The 21025-nt window shown below is 41.6% G+C and overlaps 1 protein-coding gene across 1 annotated transcript in view; it reads right to left on the bottom strand.

Annotated features, from left to right (window-relative positions):
* The window catches only part of snrnp200 (small nuclear ribonucleoprotein 200 (U5)), a 34765-nt gene that overhangs the window by 7140 nt on the left and 6600 nt on the right, over positions 1-21025 (bottom strand). Inside the window, exons 9-32 of the mRNA XM_048618532.1 lie at positions 20509-20645; positions 20319-20402; positions 18939-19112; positions 18337-18474; positions 18022-18177; positions 15113-15283; positions 14348-14541; positions 13897-14020; positions 12871-13020; positions 12284-12394; positions 11002-11133; positions 10628-10816; positions 10271-10468; positions 9839-9991; positions 9217-9297; positions 7576-7659; positions 7236-7342; positions 4891-5009; positions 4411-4565; positions 3970-4159; positions 3508-3681; positions 1996-2156; positions 723-950; positions 299-490 (exon numbers count right to left, since the gene is read on the bottom strand). Coding sequence (XP_048474489.1) covers positions 299-490; positions 723-950; positions 1996-2156; positions 3508-3681; positions 3970-4159; positions 4411-4565; positions 4891-5009; positions 7236-7342; positions 7576-7659; positions 9217-9297; positions 9839-9991; positions 10271-10468; positions 10628-10816; positions 11002-11133; positions 12284-12394; positions 12871-13020; positions 13897-14020; positions 14348-14541; positions 15113-15283; positions 18022-18177; positions 18337-18474; positions 18939-19112; positions 20319-20402; positions 20509-20645 — 3602 coding nt within the window. The remainder of the gene's footprint in view (positions 1-298; positions 491-722; positions 951-1995; positions 2157-3507; positions 3682-3969; positions 4160-4410; positions 4566-4890; positions 5010-7235; positions 7343-7575; positions 7660-9216; positions 9298-9838; positions 9992-10270; positions 10469-10627; positions 10817-11001; positions 11134-12283; positions 12395-12870; positions 13021-13896; positions 14021-14347; positions 14542-15112; positions 15284-18021; positions 18178-18336; positions 18475-18938; positions 19113-20318; positions 20403-20508; positions 20646-21025) is intronic.

The raw sequence follows: 21025 nt of genomic DNA on the forward strand, positions 1-21025 counted from the left end.
AGCAGTGCTGGAGATGGAATTTGGTCCGGACAGCTTAATGACTTACTGCATCAACTAGGACAGCCATGCCATGATTTCACTTCAAGTGCTCTCTCACTGATTCTTGAGGAAATTGTGCTCACATTTTTGAGTGGGAATTTTGTTCCTTTATTGTTTTTGACCAAGTGGATTTAAATTAAATATCTGGATCTTCTGGAATTTATTATGTACTGTCTTTGAAGTTGAGATTCAAGTTTCAAACAAATTCAAAGCGTGGTTAACAAAGGTCACTCTGCTCCCTAAACCTGCACCATCATACCTGAATGTGTAGTTCCAGAGGTACTGGCCGCACGTTGGGGTGAAAGTTGAACGTTGCTGTGGTGCTACAGCCAAGCCAATGTGCCACATCCTTTGCGTTGGACAACGATGAACTTAAAGCCACAATCCTAATTGGCCGCTCAATCTGAGAGGAGATGTATCGCATTCGGGAACAGATAACTTCCAAAACAGGCTGAAAATTTGGAGAAGTCATCAAATGATAAAAAATCAAAAACTAAGGCAGTGATGGGAGTAATTTAAGCACAAATTTCAAGCAGAATATTTTGCTCCATCCAGTTCTCTATCTAGATGTCTAATGTGACTTCAATCTGTCACCCAGTAATTCCTATCTTGAAACAAACAGCAGTTTTATACATTGTTAACTATTTTATCATGACAAATCTCCACAATGCTCATTCTCTTACCCCATTCTCTCCACCAATCAGGTGAACCTCATCCACAACAAACAGGTTTACGTTTTGGACATTTTTCCTCTGCTTCCATCGTCGGGACAAGATGTCCCATTTCTCCGGTGTGCTGATAATGATGTTTCCTTTGCCCAACAGTTTCAGATCAGTGCTCGTCTCACCGGTCAGTAACACAACTTTCTTGCTGAGCTTCTGCTGAAATTTCTCATACCAGTCTGCATAAACCTGTGGGAGCAATTGACTGGTCAGGACTACAATCAGGGTAGCACATCCAGGATTGAGAACCATCAGTATGTGCACGAACCAAAGTAGTGTAGCATAGAATTATTAACAGAAGCAATCCATTAAGTGGAATATCACAGCTCAGTAAGATCGTTTCATGGCTCCTTTCACAGGGAATGCCTGTAGCAGAGGTGTCTGCAATAATTCATCCTTCTGAACTTTGGACAGCATTCAAACTGGGAGCTGAAAACTTAGGAAGACATTTCTAGTGTGGTACGTACTCAGTTGGCTCTGCACCAGCAACTGTGCTGACTTCGCACCTCACAATCATCAGTCTTCTAGAATTGACCAGGTGTGAAATGAAATTATTGCACAGTGCTCATTGTGTCTTCCACTCAAATTCAATGTTGAATGCACAAATATTGGTCCAATTTAATAAGAAAATAAATTTTCAACGATTTTATCTTCTCTTCTTCCAACACAGCACCTACCAAGTCCCTTCTAAGTCACTTCCCATCCCGAGTTGGAAATATATCACTGTTCCTGCACTATCTCAGGCCAAATCCTGGAAATTCCTCCCTTAGTAGGTCTACCTACAGCAAATGGACTGCGGCAGTTTGCTAGCTCGCTGCTAACTACTCAAGGACGACTAGGGATGGACAGTAAATGCCAGCTTAAGTGCTGACAATGTCAGGACGATAGTTGACAATTGCCATACAGCAACAGATTGCAGAGCAAGAGCAGGAAACCTGGCTAATTAGCTCTTTCTGAACTGAGGCAGCTGAAATGATTTGCAGCAAACCAATTCCTGCTCTGGCTCAGATCAGGTAATTTAGTCGGCAGTCTGGACCTTCCTTGCCTGCTTCACTCAATGGATAAAGTGCAGCAAGGAATGCTCTGAATATTTTTCCAAAACAAAAACAAATGCCACCTTTTCCATCTGATTTATGAACTGGACAAGGCATTTCTTTCTCTTTTAGTCTCAAGATTGTCTAAGTTAGTCTTCATCTGCAATAACATTCTGACAATGTGAAACACATGGTCTCACCTGCTCAGCCAAGGCTTCCATTGGAGTAATGTACACACAGCGTCCTTCAGAGTTCTGGAGAAGCATTCGAAGGATTGCGAACTCTGCACAAATAGTCTTCCCGCTACCTGTGGGAGCTCCCACAAACACGTTGTCATCACTGTTATAAACTGCATTGAAGACTGAAGACAGAAGACAATGAAGTATTTACAATTGTGGTTTCAACCACCCAATGCTTGCTAAGAAACTGTAACAAGATTATGAAAATATTGAAACAAGTGTAAATAGGGTCACCTCAAGCACTTAATGCCAGATTTGTTGCCATAACTTAAGAACACTGGCAGATGTACACTCACTATTTCCTCCAGTTGCAGCTGAAATCAAATCAGGCCTTCCACAAAAAAAAGACTTCAATGTCTCACTTTGTACAAGTATCCAGGTGGCAAATTGTACAGTCACACTGAAAACTACTGGGCTGGAACAGCTGTTGTACAATTCTGTGTAGCACACCGATACAAGCAACAAGTGTTTCTTTAGTCTAAAGGCAGACATGACTGGCTTAATTAAAAAAACAATTCTGCATTCATAAACACAAGACTATTTGGCCTTTTGAGCCTGCTCTGCCTTTCAATATAATCATGGCTGATCTTGTACATCAATGCCTTATTCCTGCTTTCTCTCAATACCCCTTGAAGCCTTCAATATCTAAACATGTACCAATCATTTTCTTGAATATGCCCAGTGACTTCATCTTGACAGCCTTCTGTGGTACAAATTCCACAGGTAGACCACTTAGTGAAGAAATGCTTCATCTCCATCCTAAATGACCTACCGTGTATCCTGAGATTTTGACACCTGCTTCGAGATGCCCCAAACGGGAGAAACATCCTACTCACATCCAGTCAGTCCAGCCACGTTAGAATTCTCTAAGTTTCAATCAGATTCCCTCCCATCCTTCAAAGGTTTCGTGAATACTGGCTCAGTTGAACCAACCTCTCATTCATAAAGACGCCTTCACAAATACAGGAAGTGCAAAAGCGCTTTAAGTGCATGAATTATGTCTGAATTTTCATTACTGGTGTCTTGGCACTTGTAGCAAAGAGGACATTCAACACCAGACAATTTTCTCACAATGTCCCATACAATGATTTAACCCCCTTATATTCTGTATCCCTGTTCATATCAACTAGGATCAAACCAAAAACATATTCAGTCTAGTCTTCTAGGACCTGCATACCTGAATCTCTTTTCTTTCCATGCCTGGGCTCCTTTGAAGTTTGAACAGTTACTGTCTACATCCTATCCATTTATCATCTTGCATTTATGTTATATTTCACCAGAAATTGTTCGCCCAATCAATAATGTGTCTATGTACTTTCTCATTTTTATTTTTCAACCAATCAGAGGTTTTCATATTTTTCATTTGCTTGACGATGAACTAAACAACAGTTAATCTTTTAGAACCATGACTGGAGCTATACTGTAAGAGTGAAGGAGGATGGCGGAGAGACTTAGTAGTAATGAACCTGTTACCTTGCGTCTGGATTGGGTTGAAGAAAGGGAATTTATCCTGGTAGAGATGCTCAAATGCACTGTTCCTCAATGCTGAGACTGGCAGTGGCTGCAAGTCCAGAAGTTCTGTGGGGGGAGGATACTTTTCTGGAAGTATCAGGTGCCGGAATGAAACTGGAAGTTGCGTCTCACAGGCTGCAAGACAGAGTACTCCATTAACAAGAACTGGAAAACCAATGCAAATTAAGAATGACAAACAGAATATTCACAGCATAAAACTGAAACACCATTCGAGGACCTCAAGCAAAAATAACCAAGATAATTCAAACGTCACTTCAGTGGTGATTAATTCTCAAATGTGCTCAATAGTAAATTCAGACCAAGAAAAGTCTAACAGTGTAGAAAAAAAATTACATCTTGCTGCATCAACTGAGCATTTATTTTCCTTTTTTGTCATCCAGTTTGAAACACATGGTTACTCACAGAGCCAGCGGTCGGACACCACTCTAATGAAATATTGCGGAGGAAGAGGTTCAAATACTGGTACAAAGAACATCACCAAATGCTCATCTTGAGCATATTTTGCCTTCAACAGGAAGTACTCGTGGTGCAAGATAACTTCACTGTCTACATCCTCAACCAGGATCCAGAATGCCTCAGAAGATCCATGTATCTGTCGCAACAAACAGACAGGTGGGCAATCAGCAAACACGATCTACTCAAACTTCAGCACAGAAAGACCGAATGATCTGCAACAATGAATCATTTCAACAGTAAGCTGTAACTAATCGTCCTGAGACAAGCACTCAGCTGCACAGAGTATTTCGCAGACACTTTCAATTCAGAACATATTTGATTCCCAGAATTTTGAACTTGATTTTCTTCGAATGGTTAACTGTAAAGATAAACCAGATTCTATTCTACCTTCTCATCCCACTGGAAATCAGGCGTGATTGTCAGTTCCACTTTCAGTGTTGAGCGTGTGATGGGCTGAATGTGAACAGAAAGTTCAAGTTTTGGGAATTGGTGAATGTACTTGTGAATTGTCTTGCCCATCTTCGGCATTCGGATCAACTCTCCTAGTAAGGAAAGAGGGTAAGCATTTTGTTACCTTCAAGTAAACAGCATTTACTTTTGATGTACCAGAAGGACTATGAACACATCCCAAATACAAAATCTTCAAACCTGCCCACAATGCTATCTCGTCGTTGTAAGCATCATCGGGAACTGGCAGTAAAGTGGAACTGAGCCCACATCAGATCAGCCATGATATTACTTTTTCTTATACTGTGTTTTCAGCTATTATATCCCTCATCTTCAACAATCAGCAACACACAAGTACACCAGCCAGTAAACATTTCATTCTGGTCACACAATCAGCACAGTTGTTGGGAATTGTCTCACCTATTTCGTTATGATTCAAGTCATAGAGTCGCTCAAATGGAAAATTCTTCTTTTCTATCTTCTTTATCACTTCCTCTGGCAGCTTCCTGAACTGTCGCAGAGGTGACATAGATTGCCACCTGTCAAAATATAAAGCCATCAATTATTGAAAATTATTGGTACACATTCTAAACTATCTATTCTACTCTACAGCACCATGCTAAATATCAACTTTTTTTCCAATGGATAAAGGCAGCACACATCATATACTCAGAAATCCATATGAACCTCGATTGGTCAGACACCACCTTAACCATCTAAATCTTTTGGTTTTGAGTTCACACTTAACCAGGAGGATCTGCAAACCTATCAGCTTCAAGAGTTATACAGGAAAATAGTTTGAGAAACAGTTCCGGATGAATGAGTCTCACATTGGTGGTCAGGAAGCTACTTCAGAGAGAATTCTTAGGATTTACATGCGTTTGGAAAAGCATGGCCTAATTAGGGACAATCAGCATGACTTTGTGCAAGTCAGGTCATGTCTTACTAACTTGGGATCTAATTTGTCAAGGAGCTGACAAAGGTGATTGATCATGGTACAGGAGTCTTATGTCGTCTACAAGGATTTGTCAGGCTTTTGAAAAGGTCCTGCACGATAGGCTCATCCAGAAGACTAAGATGCATGGGATCCATGGTGACTTCGCCGTGTGGAATTAGAATTGTCTTGCCTTGTCTTGCCCATTAAGGCAGAGGAAGGATGTTTTTCAGGCTGGACGTCCATGACTTGTGATGTTCCGCAGGGATCCGTACTGGGACCTCTGCTGTTCGTGGTACATATAAATGACTTGCATGAACATGTAGATGGGTGGGTTACTAAGTTTGCAGATTATACAAAGATTGATGGGGTTATGGATAGTGCAGAAGGTTATCAAAGCATAGGGCAGGATATCGATCAGTTGCAGATATGGGTGGAGAAATGGCAGATGGAATTTAATCTGGGTACGTATGAGATGCTGCACTTGGGGACATCAAATGTTAAGGGAAAGTATTCAATGTCCTGCTGTTAACTGAACAACAGTGATGTGAAGAAGGATCTTGGGGTCCTAGTCCATAGCTCTATAAAAGTGGCCACTCAAGTAGATAAGGTGGCAATGGCGGCATATGGAATGCTTGCCTTTATTGGTCGGTGAATTGAGTACAAGAGTCAAGATGTTATGTTGCAGCTTTGTAGGACTTTGGTTAGGCCACACTTGGAGTACTGCATTCAATTCTAGTCACCACGTTCCAGAAACAATATGGAGGCTTTGGAGAGCTTTACCAGATGCTGCCTAGATTAGAGGGGTTGAGCTATAAGGAGAGGCTAGAAAAACTGGGCTTGTTTTCTCTGGGGTGGTGGAGGCTGAGGGGAGACTTGATATAAGTCTAGAAAATCATTTGATGCACACAGAAGGTTAACGGTCGGAATCTTTTACCCAAGAGATGAAATATCTATAACTAGGAGGCATGCATTTGAGGTGAGAAGGGCAAAGTTCCAAGGAGATGTGAGGGGCTTTTTTTTTTTAAACACAGTGTTGTAGGAGTCTGCAAGGGATGGTGACGGAGCAGATATGATAGAAGCGTTCAAGAGTCTTTTAGCTAAATACATGAGTATGCAAGGAATGGAGGGATATGGACCAAGGGCCGACAGGAGGGATGAGTTTAATTTGGCATCATGTTAGGCACAACATCGTGGGCCAAGGGCATGTTTCCGTGCCATACAGTTCTATGAATATAGGTCTGAAAACCAACATTCACCATTATACGGGCATCTAACTGTGAAGTCACATACGGTTGATGTGATAAAATGCCACATGCTCTGGAGGGCTGCTCTCCTTATATTGATGCATAGTGTTGGACAAAAAACTTGCATTTCTTAACATTCGCTGATGTATGAAGACAGGATCTAGCTTTAATTTCACATTGAAATGATGGCTTTTGACAATCCAAGAGAGCAATACTGCAGTGTCATATCTTTGGATAGTGCATTTGTGTGAATGACATCCTCTGTGCTATATATAAGCAAGAGAAAAAGGGCAAGTTTATAGTGGAAGTTGCAAGGTTCTGACTTGAAGAGGACACTGACACCAGGCTAACATGACAGGAAACTTTTCTTCATATCTCACCCATGATGTACATGCTGGGGGTGACTTGATGACTGAACTAAATCTTTAAAACAGTCAAACTCAGCATGAACATCGCTTGTTCGAAGAACACTGCAGTGACCAGAGGTGGATAGAGAACGAGCTACCGACAATATTTGAGTTTTGCAATTAGATGATCATTTTTCCCCTGTGAACATGGGATATCATTTTGTGCACATTTCTTACATTCGTTTATCAATCATTTTGCAGAGATTGACAGTCTTGTCTGTCAGCTGAGCCCAGCCTCGATTAAGGACGATCTCAAATATACAGCGCATCAGGCGGCCTGCAGACTAAAACACATGAAAAGAAAAATGACAGACCTTTAAAATACAAATGGGCTCAGTAAGTCGCCCTCAGCTAACCTCTTTGGGAATTGCTCAATGCATCAAATCCCACCCATCACAAAATGTATAAATTACAGAACATAATTAGAAGCAAACCATTCTTTTTTACGCCACTATCAAAGAAATGTTTGAACTAACTACTGAACTGTATCACATCCAATGCACCATATGAAGCTTACCTGAGTCACGTAGACCATATCGGCCATCAGTGCAAACCCCTCCAACTTCAGCTGGGAGATGTAGGCTTGAAGCAACACATTGATCTGAAAAAGCAGAATCACAGCGGCTATCAAGCACCATATTGCCAACCATGCCGACACTGCGGAATGCCAAGTCACATCACCCACCAAACACACGTGCACCAATCTACAGTCACAGCATTGCCAACAGAAACCCAGAGAAAACCATCTTTTCCCAAAATGCACAATTATCAATTCCAATTATCGATATCAAAGTCTAAGCTGCAGGTTCAGGTCCTCGTCCAGGTCTCGAGAGCTAAGAACACTGCCTCGCAACATGGCCAAACATGTATCAACTTCAACTTCAAACGTAGGGAAATGACAGTTGGCATGAGTGGGAAAGTATCTTTACCAGTAACGTAATGGAACGACTTTTGAGTTTACGTCATCACCATTCACACAGCTCCATGCCAGAAACTGCAGCTACAAGTGCATATTGCCACAATTACCCTTGGTTACTTCATGGGTCAGATGGCGAGTTGCTGGCATGAATCAGACTGCTGCAGCAGCAGGTGATTTTTGCTCCAGCATGGGCTGGATTTGGGACCTGCCTTTTTGCCCTACCCAATGTTTCAAGTCATGGTGCTGGAGGTTGGACCTGCATTTGGGCAGAGAACTCAAGAGGAGGAGCAGCATCTAATATACAGTCAGAAAATCCCCAGGTTGGTTATTGCGTGCCCAGATAACCAAATTAACAAATTTTATGTGCAAAGCAAGGAAGTGAAGTTAAACTGTCATCAAGCACTGTTATCAACTGTAGGACTATGTCTATTTCTGGATGTTACACCTTTAAAAAGTTGTGAAGGCATCAGCAAGGGTGCAACAAAAAAAAAAAATCTCAAAAGTGATTCCAAAGAGTAGGAAGTGATTAAGTTATGTTGGTGGATTTGAAATGTTAGGACTGTTCTTCTTGGACAAGAGAAGGTTAAGAGAGGATTGACAAAAGCTATTCAAAGTCACGAAAGGTCTGGACACAGTAGACAGGGAGAAGCTGTTTCCTTGGAATCATTGAGAACAAGACAGCACAAGACTGAAGCACCGGTGACACACAAAGATTTCACTTAGCACATGTTGAGGATCTGGAACACACTGCTGAAACATGAGCTGGGGCAGGTTTAAACAAAACATTCGGGAACGGGTTATCTGAAAAGGAAGAAAGTGAAAGACTCACGGAGGAGTGGGATTGGTGAATTGCTCCTCCGGAGATGTGGCACAGAAACGACATGCTGAATGGCCTCCTTCTATGTTGTAACAATTCTAAGGTTTGTCTGTACCTCTCTATGCTCTCCAGGAAAATACAAAGAACTATGGATTATTTTTTCCCAAAAGTAAAGACACTCATGTTCAGGACTTCTTTCTTTTTTGAAACACAAAAACAAAGGAAGATGGGAGGGAGGGTCAGACAGACAGATAGTGCTTGTTCTTTGAGACCCAAGGTTTTTAGTTTGTATAGTACATGTGCTTAAATGTACATTTCAATTTCCATTCCGCAACCTCTCCGTTCCAGGTCGTCAGTTGCCACTTACAGCAGATTAGTTATATCTAAGACAGCCACAAAAGTTGTCAGATTGTTCCCATTACCTTCGCACTCGGCTCCTCAATACTCTCCTTGACAGGAATAGGAACGCGTTCCAACAACTTCTGCAACTCAAGTTTCTCCTCCTGAGGGGTGATTAAAAGGTGAAACATCAGTGAGTCAGATAAAGTGGCATAAAATTAACTGCTGGGCAATCTGCTGCTGCAGATGCTCTGAATAAACCTTCTAAAGATGGATCAAGCCAAACCATTTGGGCTTCCAAACTAAGTTGGCTGACACCTCCAATTTCACCGGTTCTGAAAGTCAATTCATACAGATATGTTTTGGGTACATTTTGGTGTCTGCTGCTCCTGCTGTAACATGGTGGCATAAACATATCAGCTTATGCGATTAGCTATGCGTTTACAGCAGGGCAGCGGACCTTTATTGAGAGCCCACAAGATCGATGTCCTGCGCCATGTCTGCCAAGGTACGCAGTTTTCAAATCAGCTTTCTCAGTCACAAAGATCTAAGAGAGAAACTGTTATGAGTGGATGTCATCCTTGAATTAAAGGACTGCAACCTCAGTGGGAGTCCATTAAGTGGTGTTCAATGCTTTGTTTACAGTCAGAATACAGAATTCTGGGCACAGTAATCCTATAATGCTTCAAGAACATTCATACTCACCTCTCTGACACTGATGTTCTTGAACTCGGAGGACAGTGAAAATACTCTAAAGAGCTCGATCTCACTCAGGGTGGGTTTCAAAAGCTGATTGTACGTTGCCATACTTTCATGTGTAATGTAATAGTGACTTGCAATCCGGCCTAGATCAGTCACCTACACATAAAATGGTTTCAAATTATAACAATGAAGGAACAAAGCATCTGATGAAGAATGATTGTCAGTATTGAACAACGTAATATTTACATGTTCATCAGCTTCTCTCTACAATAAACAGCAATTTAAATCCATAAGCCAATAATATATTTGCAGACTTATGCTGGTCAAATATCATCAGCTATCTGAAGTCACTGTTAACATCAGTTTTGTACTGAGTACTATTTCAAAATTTCAGACAGACCACCACTGTTGGACATGAGAGCGTGTAATCCTTACCTGGAAGTTGCCACCCTTTTTGTCATATTTCACAAGGTTATTTTTGTCAAGGATGATAGCAGCGGTGTGGATAAGGTCCAGTCTGCGTTGTTCCAATAGGGGGTCACTCTTTAGCTCATCATGCGAGATCCCATAGAGAGTTGGGGTTCGCAACATGCGAATGTACAGGTATGTGTACCCCAGCCAGTTAATAGCATCCTGCAAGATCAAAAGTTGCCGAGTTCAGATTTTGATAGTACAATACCTTAACAATCACCTCTGGGAGCCCTGGTCAACCCCCAGTGAGTGGCCGGTACTTGACATGTCTTAGCCAGGATAAGCTTAGGTAGGACCAAGAATGAAATACTCATTTCTCACCTTTGCCGTCTGGACATTTCCAAGGACAATCTCAGCATTGAGCATGTCAGGGAGTCTTGTGATCATCTGGCTTTCAATGGGCAGCTGCTGGTTGAGAAGGGATAGGTAATACTGCAGCTCACCATGTGACGTGATAAGGATACCCTCACCTTTCGTATCGTACTGTGGTCGCCCTGCACGGCCCAACATCTGTAAGAAAAAATGTATTTTATTATAAACGTGAGCAGATCAGAAGTTAGCTATCAGTAGAAGTAGAAGTTTTGAGTAGTGCAAGTTGTGGCATGCTCATGCATTGACTCTGGATCATGTATATGGAACTTCTGAAGCTGTTTTCTAAAACACCACATTGTTCAAAATGATTCAAATTACATCACCTGAAGTACATCCAGTGCACCCAACTCAGTCCAGCGTCCCTTCTCTGGGCTGTATACCTGTGTCCCTTTGATAATAACTGTGTGCGCAGGTAGATTCACGCCCCAGGCCAGAGTTGCTGTGGAGACCAGCACCTGAATGCAAAGTACATTAGTTTCAACTCAGATTATATGTTCAATTCAACATTAAGGGGTAAAATTTCGTACTGCAGCAGGAACATTATTTCCATTCTTATTCTGGACAATAGGAGACATGAGACTGCATTCTGCAAAATATAAAGACAGTAAAGACTGATATACAGTGTACAGAGGAAGACTGCAGAACACAGTGTCGAGCTGGAGGAACACAGCAGGTCAGGCAGCATCAGAGAAGCAGGAAATTTGACGTTTCATGGCAGGACCCTTCTTCAGAAACCTTCTTCAGCCCATTTCTGAAGAAGGATCCCGACCCGAAACGTCAGCTTTCCTGCTCCTCTGATGCTGCCTGACCTGCTGCGTTCCTCCAGCTCCGTACTGTGTTATTCCTGACTCCAGCATCGGCAGTTCTTACTACCTCAGAGGAAGATTGCTATTTGTTTCTCTCTCTATCCCACATTTTGTCTGCAATCTGACTGATTTGGTTTGCATTTTTGTTCTTTTATTCACAGGGTTAAGTTCACAAAGAACCCATCCAGCAACACTATTCAAAATGTGGGCTGACACAGTTACTCACAATGGAGCAGTACAGACGCAGGACAGTTCACGAAAGATTTACGTAAGTTGCTGTCAACTTTGTGCATAAAGCAAATATGTACAGGTGGGGGGACAGGTTTGTCCAGTGAAGATTCAAGTGGTTCCACACTAAAGGCATCGTGCTGTTCAGCTGTCTTTTGGCTCTTAGAGGAACATCTTGCGACCATTCAAGGGCCATATGTGCGTTTACCACCAGAGTAGTTGAATTTCAAATGCCTGTGAAGTGCTTTGAGATGTCCAGGATTTATGAACAGCATTGTCCATGCAAGTTCTTTCCTTCCGCATTCATGCTGTACATGCACTGCTCGCCTGGGTAGCCCAGTGCATCGAACAGAGACTAGTCTAATGGCAAAGGTCAGACAGCAGGATGTTTGCAACTGAGCTACACTGAGTCCACCACAACCAAGGGTCACTATTTTTTTTGAAAGACATAGGTGTTGAAACAGACAAGGCACAAAGACTTTCCCATCTCAGACCATTTACACAGAATCTACAACATATATAGCACAGCCAAGGAAACAATGTTGTGTGACACCATGCAAGAACCTATTACCTGAATGTGTCTGTCAGCAAATAAATCCTCCACCAGTGTTCGATCCACCCTTGTCATACCAGCGTGGTGAATAGCAAAACTGTATGGAAGCAGGTCCTTCAGTTCCAGATTCTACAACAGAGGCATACATAGATTTTATAAGGGAAAATACAGACAGACTGTGAAAGAAATCTGAAACAAAAGCAATAAACGTGCAGTCTGTGTGTAAGCATCTAAATTGATCCAATTCCAAGTTTTAAGCTTTGCTTTTATTTCAAACTCAGTATGAACGATGCTGAGATACGGAAAGCCCAGCATAAATGACGCAAGCACAGTTGGCATTGTTTTTCCAAGGATAGCAACGATTTATTTTCTCTTGCCTTGGCCAATTTCCTTAGGTTAAAAGCATAGTAAAGAAGTTCCACATTGTCTTTTGAAGTTGTTCTCAATGAGTAGGAGAACACCAAATCAACTTCTATGTTTGTAGAATACTGGAACAAATGTAGGAATGGAATGTGGTACAGTGCTTACAACTGAATGGAAAAAAAAAACACCTTTGCTGCATAGTACCAGTTCCAGAAAGACTGGTCAAGATCACAGCTCCATACCTTACATTGCTCTGCCTCTGTGCGTAGCACCTCTGTGGAGGCTGATCCTTCTCGCAGGAACAAACCCAATGTGTCTTTCTCCAGGCACATATCTCGTATTGCACGTGCTGTCTTTCCCGTTTCTTTACGGGAGTGAACAAATACCAGCACCTGAAACAAATCATCAAGTCAGACTTGAAGAGAAGCCAGAAACAGAGTAAAATATAAGCAGGATGAACTGGAGGAAGAGACAGGGCACAGAACAGGGGAATGGCAGACTTGAATCTTACCATTTCCTGGAGGGGGTTTTCAGGTGGACAGAGAGCTGGTCGGATTAAAAATGAAATACATGCTATATTCTCTGGACAAAAAGAAGTTGGCAGTCTTATCTCATGTGTTCCAAGTCCTGAAACCATCTCCACCACAAAGAGATTAGTGGAGACAAAGGGATGGTGAAGCCAGTTTTATTCTTGTCTGTTGGGCTGAAGGGGCTGTTTGCATGCTGAACTGTTCTTTCTTCTATGACTGTCCCAACTCATCCCATCAAACTACCTCACAAACACTATATGCACTATAATCTCTTGCTCTTTGTCAGCTTTTTCATCCACAATTGTTTGGGCATGTTTCATATATCATTGGACTGCAACTTCTTACCACTATTAACGACAGGTCAAAAATCTGTCAAGTCATTTCTGGGGTAATCTGACTAGCATTCCAGATCTTCATCTAAGAACCTTCAGTGGTTAAATGGTGATAACACCCTGAAGGATTTTGCGTGGACTGCAATGAAATGGCAATGGAGGTGTTACTTGCCCCTGCAGAGTGGACAATAATGGTGGCAACTGCTCCCATTGTTGGCGATATCAAACCAAGACTTAAGGAAAGAGCTTAGCTTTGGTGAGACACAGAAATTCGATCTCAAGTGAGGCACGTAGACATTCAGCCAAGTTTGAGAGTCCTGGCCTGTCAGTGATAATCCAAGTGTGGTACCTCTTGGGTAGTGGTGGGATGGGAATACAATCGATATTTCCAGACAAGATCACTGACCTGATTTTTTCCAGCGTGCTCCATCACCTTCTCATACACAATCTCATTCATAATCTGGAAACGTTTGATGGCTTTCTTTTCTGTTATTCCAACGTAGGTCTGCTCCAGAGGAACAGGACGAAAACTGGGTGAAAGACACTGCAATGAATACTCCATGCAGTAAAGTGACATTCTGCTTAAAATGAAGACTACATTCCCCATTGTGAACTGCATCTTATTGTTTGAACAGCGTTTTGCTTTTGTGTTCAGACTCTTCCTCCTCTCCCAAAACCTTTTCTAAGTACTGCCAATATGGTCATAATGATAAACACTGATCCACAACCCAGCCATATTAAATCTAAACTGGTATGCATAAAACAGTTCCAAATCACTTGCCAATCACTCTTGTCCTAAACAGAAAAGGATATCATGTATAAGCATAAGGCACAATCTCAGTGCTGGTATGAAGTACCTGTTATCAAAGTAGAAAAGACCTTTAGCTGGATCAACTCTCAGAAGAGTTGCAACATCTTCATAATTAGGCAGTGTGGCACTCAACCCAACTAATCGCACATCTTCTTGAGTCATCTCAATGTTCCTAATTGTCCTGGCAACTAAAGCCTCTAATACTGGACCACGATCATCATGCAGGAGGTGAATCTCATCCTGAGGAAGAAAAGTCAAGGTATAATCATTTTCTGACAAGCCTGTAAAGCAAAGGACAAAAACAAGTTGCTGGAAAAACTCAGCAGGTCTGGCAGCATGTGTGGACAGATAGCAGTTAACTTTTCAGGTCCAGTGACCCTTCTTCAGAACCTGCTGAGTTTTTCCGCCAATTTCTGTTCTTGTTGCTGATTTCCAGCATCTGCAGTTCTTTCAGTTTTCTGTAAAGCAAAGGGACTAGCTGTTTTCTGCTAAGAGGGTTATCGAAACGGAGGTACAAAACTACTTTCATTTCATGTTTCTAATATCAATATTATTAAGTACTCCCAAGTCAAGTTGGGAGAGCAGTTAGATGCAATAAAAAATGCTTTTTACTTCACTCTGCCCATATGCTTCAGCCCCCATTTTTACAAAAGTAGCACAAACCAGTGACAGTTCAACATGCTATGTGGTGACCTCGAGGGGGGTTTTCAATTAGGAGCACTACATCCTGCAATTCACACCAATTAGGAAGTGAAATATACATCAACACTATTGCAAGGTCAAAAATTCTTGCACTTAATTGCATACTCACAATTATCATGAGTCGCACAATTTGCGTGTAGGTGCGCTCTCCTCCCTTGCGAGTAATGATATCCCACTTCTCTGGGGTGCACACAATCACCTGGGTTGCAGTGATTTCCTCTTTACACAGTTGATGGTCCCCTGTCAGCTCTGCGACACTGATCCCGTAACTTGCTAAACGCTGTCAGCCGAAACACAAAACGGTGTGAACTCATCAGGTCAGCAAAGTTATTAATTCAATCCCGAATATCATAGCTGTTTCAAGTTGAACAATTCAAGTGGCTGTTATTCAAAGTTGAAAGACACTGAAGTGCTTTTGCAGAGATTCTTCAAATGGCCCAGGCAATGCAGCCTTCAAATATTGTGACCACTGAGAAAGATCAGCATCCAATGATTATTCCACAATTTTTGTGCTCTCCTTTGGGTGCTGGGTGCCAAGGTGAAGAAGAGACTTGCATCCTCAGTTATCCCAAAGCACTTCATCTTTTCATGATTCTGTTACTTTGGCAGCAGCCATACGAGACACACCAACACTGCACAGTGGTAAATCAAATGGTGATCAGTGTGTGTTGGTGATCAGTGTTAGTTGTAGCATAAATGTTGGTTCAGACACCAGGATAGATTCAACATTCTTTTTCAAATCATGAAATGGTTTGTTTTATATCTATCTGCAGGTAGACAACAGCCTACAACGAAACACTCCATCACTGGTGCACTGACGTTACAGCTCAGACTATGCTGACACCTTTTACGATTGGAATTTAAACCCAAAAGTGTGACAACCAATCCGAGGTCAACATCAAAACAAGATAAGCCAGTTTTTATGTGCTCCTCTATGACCTCATACATTTCACTCAACTTCATGAAATCTCCACTGCTTTTATTTTGACCATTAAAAATCACCTTCAACCTCAATTGTGCTGATTCTACCAGGCCCCTTCTGCCTCTACCCAATGAACTAAGTGAAAATCCTGCATTCCAACTGCTTCATCCAGCCTATTGTTCTTGTTTCTTCTCGTCTTTTATCTCAGCTCATGTCCTTCATTCCTTAGGTCTTGGGCTTGGAATTAATGGATCATTGACGAATGGATACAAGTCAGGTGAAGATAAGAACAGATTTGTGCAGGAGGGCACGTGATATTCTGGGGACGCACTGGCCTACTGCTACTGTTGCCCGGCTATTAATCCAGAAACTCAGCTCATGTTGTGGGGACCCGGGTTCGAATCCTGTCAGAGCAGATGGTGGAATTTGAATTCAATTTTAACAAAAGCTGGAATTAAGAATCTACTGATGACCATGAAATCCTGCCGATTGCTGCAAAAAAGCCATATGGTTCACTCATATTCCTCAAGGAAAAAAAATCTGCCATCCTCACCTGGTCTGACCTACCTGTGACTCGAGAGCCACAGCAACTATTTGACTCTCAACTGCCCTCTGAAATGGCCCAGCAAGCCACTCAATTGTATCAATCACTATGAAGTCTCAAGGAAGAAATGAAACCGTACAGACCACCTGGCATCGACCAAGGGACTGCTTCAGACAACGACAGAAAGCTGCAAAGTCCTCCTTACTAATGTCAGAACCACACTGCACAAGGATTAAACACTGGACATAGCCACAGACAGACACTGTCGGGTGAAGTTGTAGCTAAAGTCCACCATTAATCGGTGATAGCTACGTTGAGTTCTGAGGTTTCATGTGTCTTATATTGGTTGCTACATGCAATAAACCTTGAAGAATTCTTTAACTTTGATTGTCTATGCGATTTCTTATGTTGCAATATTAAAGGTAGTTTGTGCTAATTCACATACAATAACAGGGAACGGAACTGTCAGACCATCTTGCTGTAGTGATAGAGGCGACTGGTGAGACCACAGGTGTAGTACTGTGAAAGGATAGAAATTCACAAGAAGCAGACAGAGAAGGTTCACTCTTCTCATTTCTGGGGTTGGTTACGTGTTTGAGGAAGCGGGCAGGAAAAGGGAGAGATTGTGTTCATCTCACATTAGGTAATGTTGGACAGGTTGGACCTGCATCTGTTGTTACTTACAAGAGTGGCAAGTATTCAGACTGAATCACATGATCCTGAGGCAACTTCAGAAAATGGGTGCTCAATGGATAACTCCTCTTGTGGGAGGGAGTGGAAGTCGGGGACATTTTAAAAATGAAGAATCATCCACTTAAAACTTAAGGACTACCCATTTAAAACAAAGATGGACAGAATTGGTTTGCCTGAGATGCTCGAGTGTCAGTGGAACTCTGGCCCAAAGAGCAGCGGTGGTGGTCAATGAATATTAAGGCAGAAGTACACAGAATTTGACCAACAAAGGAGTCACATGCCACCCTGCATAGGCCAGAATGTGGTACTGAGGCCATGATCAGATCGGCCATTATCTAATTAAATGGTGGACCAGGCCCCATGGGCCAAATGGCCTAAACCTGCTCTTAATTTTTTTGTCCATATGTCAAGAAATCAAAAAATCAAAAAATCAATCATTTGTTTCAGTTATTTCACTTCTGGGCTGTACATGGTGCTAGCAAGGGCAGCATTTATTGGTCATCATCAACTACCCTCAAGGCAATAATGGTTGTGGCGAGTCATTTCTTTGAGTAGCTGTTATTCTTTGTGATAATTTTTTTCCCTCCCATTACTGTTACCAGCATTTGATGTCAGTTCATCTGAATCAATTGATTTACTGAAATCAAATTCACAAAAGTGCTGTGTTATCACTCATGTGTTAAGATGATTATTGGTCCAGGTCTTTGGATTTCTAGACCAATATCACATCTACAAAGCTTCTATATCAAGTAACACTTGATGCAAAGCAAAAGAAATGTATCTAATGTTGACATAACCAAGTTACTCTTGTTTTTGAAGACTGTGCTGGGTAGATGAATCTTCAGACACCCGTCCTCACCTTACTAAAACTGCCCACCATCTCCTGAACCAGGGATCTCATAGGTGCAATGTAAATAATCTTGAAGTCATCGACATTGATGGTTCCATCCATATTAATGTGTTTCCCAATCTCACGTAACATGCACATCAGAGCCACATTTGTCTTGCCAGCACCCTACAAGTGTAGGAAAAAAACATTACTTAGATTCAGATTTAAAAACAGGTACTCACAGCCATGGTGCATAAACTGATAGCCAATTCCAAGGTGTTCATCACATTCTCCACAGGGATACATAATCAGACAGATGAACAGTCTAAGTTAGTGTTTACTCACAGTAGGAGCACACAGTAGCAGGTTTTCATCAGTTTCCATTGCTGCTTTGCACAGCTTACTTTGAATCCGATTCAGTGTTTTGAAGCCTTCAAATGCTGCTTGCGTGTACTTTGGCATCTTCTCTACAGATATCAGTTGCTACAAGATAAGAAATAATCAAATACTGAGCAGAAAAACAAAGCAACAATATCCCAATCTCACTGGTTCTTCAACATTTCTCTAACATATCCAGATTCAATGTACACAATCAGAATACAGTAATGCTGTGTTTGAGCATGATAGTGACCACTCCTCTCAGTCCGAGGACACGCCTCTGCACTTCGGTGGCAGCTTCAATTCATAATCATTTCAATTGTTGAGGAGAAATTGTTTGCGTCTTACTTTTCATGTCACTAAACTTGCGCAGAATCTCGCAGAAAAGACAGAATTGCATTTCGGATACTGAATGGCCTGCTATGCGTTTCCAGTTTCTAATTTACATCTCCAGAGTTGACAGAGTATGTTTGTCATCATCAGCAATGCCACTTAGCAGCTGATTATGAATCAATACTGACAAACAAGAGCTGCTACAATCGAACGAAGACTGTACACTGATCTCTCACCTCATCTGAGCTGAATGGCTTTGGTTTAAGAGCTGGTACATGCACCTCCTCGTACCCTTTGCGTTGCTTGCGGAATGAACCATCAGGTAGCTGGCATCGCTTGTTTGCCATTAGATGACTCCCCTGTGCAAAGGCCAGATCCTCCAAATCCAGAACCTGTCTGGGAGCCAGAATCTAAAAGAATGAACAGTCGAATTAACAGAAACCACAAAATTATCTTTGTCAAAGGAAGCATTTACCGCAATGGAGGAGTGTTATCCATGATCACCAGTGACATGCCAATACGTCATCACAAGTTCTCCTGGCATAGATAATTTTTTTTACTGGATATTCAGACAAATGTAAATTCAGTAAATAGCCTGACAATGCACTTCATGTCACAGACTGACACTATATTGACAATGCTCTTCCTCAGAGCTCTTCACTGGCACAGAAAGGCCAATAACACCAAGGTGAAATCTGAATCCACATTTCACTTGAACTAAAAATCATCTTTTCAAGTTACATTTACATTGTATAGAGTTTCAGGCACAAGGCAAAGAATTAAAGCACTCTGCTCTAAACCTCAAGGTGGTGTCAACCCCAGTGCTGTCTCCTGAGGTTTTATGTATTGACAGGATGACAAAATGAACTTTCCCGTTTCTACACAACTCATGTTTTATTTTTTCCAGGCAGTATACATAATCACCTCTCATTTTTCCTTGCTAGAATGCAAGGTACCACTTGAACCTCATCACACAATCACAATCAATAACAGTGCCTGTCTTATTTTACACAAATAACTGTAGTTACGTGGAGTAAAGGTTCCTGTTGATTTCTCTTAATACCGCAAAATAGTTTGTTATTTTTAAGCTTGTCTCTGCTCACGATTAAACCTTTCAAACATTGTGAACAATATGTCGAAGACCATTTTCTTAATAATTTTGAGCAGTTCAATCTGATCATGTCAGGTAAAAGGTTCTTAAATTTTCACTATTTAAGTTTGTAATGCTAAGAACCTTCTTGATGTTCACAGATCATCTCCTGATCTTGATTCCAATATGAATCAGGGCTTTACCAAGGCACTATGACTAATTCTACTAATCAAGAGCAGAAAACCCCGTTTAAGGTTCTTTCAATTCTCCCTGGCTTCAGACAGTCAAAGAGATCGTGCCAAACTTGCCCCAGAATTAGTGTCAGGTGAACATATTTCCCACTTGCTCTCGTCCTTTGTACTGCACACGAAAATTTAAAATCCACACCATTTTCATTAACCACAAATCTCTCTTCACAAGGTGCCCAACAATTAATCTCTGTTCTTCTGCTTTAGTTTTATTATCTATGTCACAGGAAAACTGCTGCTGTAAATGATCCCAACATTATATTTGAACTCAGTCTAACCTCTCCTTCTCGATCAAGATCCATTGCTTCGAGATCTGTATCCACACGGGATTGACGAACTCGTTCTCTACGGGATCTTTCCTCCTAAAAGAAAAAATGTCTTTTGATAAACATACTGGAAAAGTCATAATTTGTCAAAGAAGTATTGATGGTCAGGCCTGGTGTGATTTCTGATTATTTTGCATCTTACCCGAATTATGTCCTCTTTTTCAGTCTCTTGAAGTTTGTACAGAACTTTGGAAAGCTCTGCATCTGCCTCCATCTTATTTTGAATTCTCTCCTTCTCTGCCTCACTCTGAGCACTGGCCAACAGTGTACAGTACAAAACTTCAAGGATGAAATAAAGAACAGTTAGCATGTGGGATAATAAAAGCAGTTCTGAAAACATACACATCATCTGTCAAATGAGGTGCAGAAAACTCTCATTTTTGACTAACAAGTAAACGCCACTCAAAAGTTCAATGTCATTTCTCATTCCTCCATGCATCCATCTACCTCACAGTTTCACTCAAGGAGAAATCTAAGATCAGACATACCAGTGGCACAATCAAGCAGTCCAGTCAAACACTGATCCATGACTGACTGATCAAAACATTGATTATTTTGACCGTGGTACCATTTGTTCTAAGCATAGGTAGGAGGGAAAGCACTTTTTTCCGCATTATTTGATGCTCTGGGTGGAAGCATATCTATTTTGCTAAACGGGG

Source organism: Rhincodon typus, chromosome 40 (genome assembly GCF_021869965.1).
Source record: "Rhincodon typus isolate 14 chromosome 40, sRhiTyp1.1, whole genome shotgun sequence".
In the NCBI taxonomy this organism is placed as follows: Eukaryota; Metazoa; Chordata; class Chondrichthyes; order Orectolobiformes; family Rhincodontidae; genus Rhincodon; species Rhincodon typus.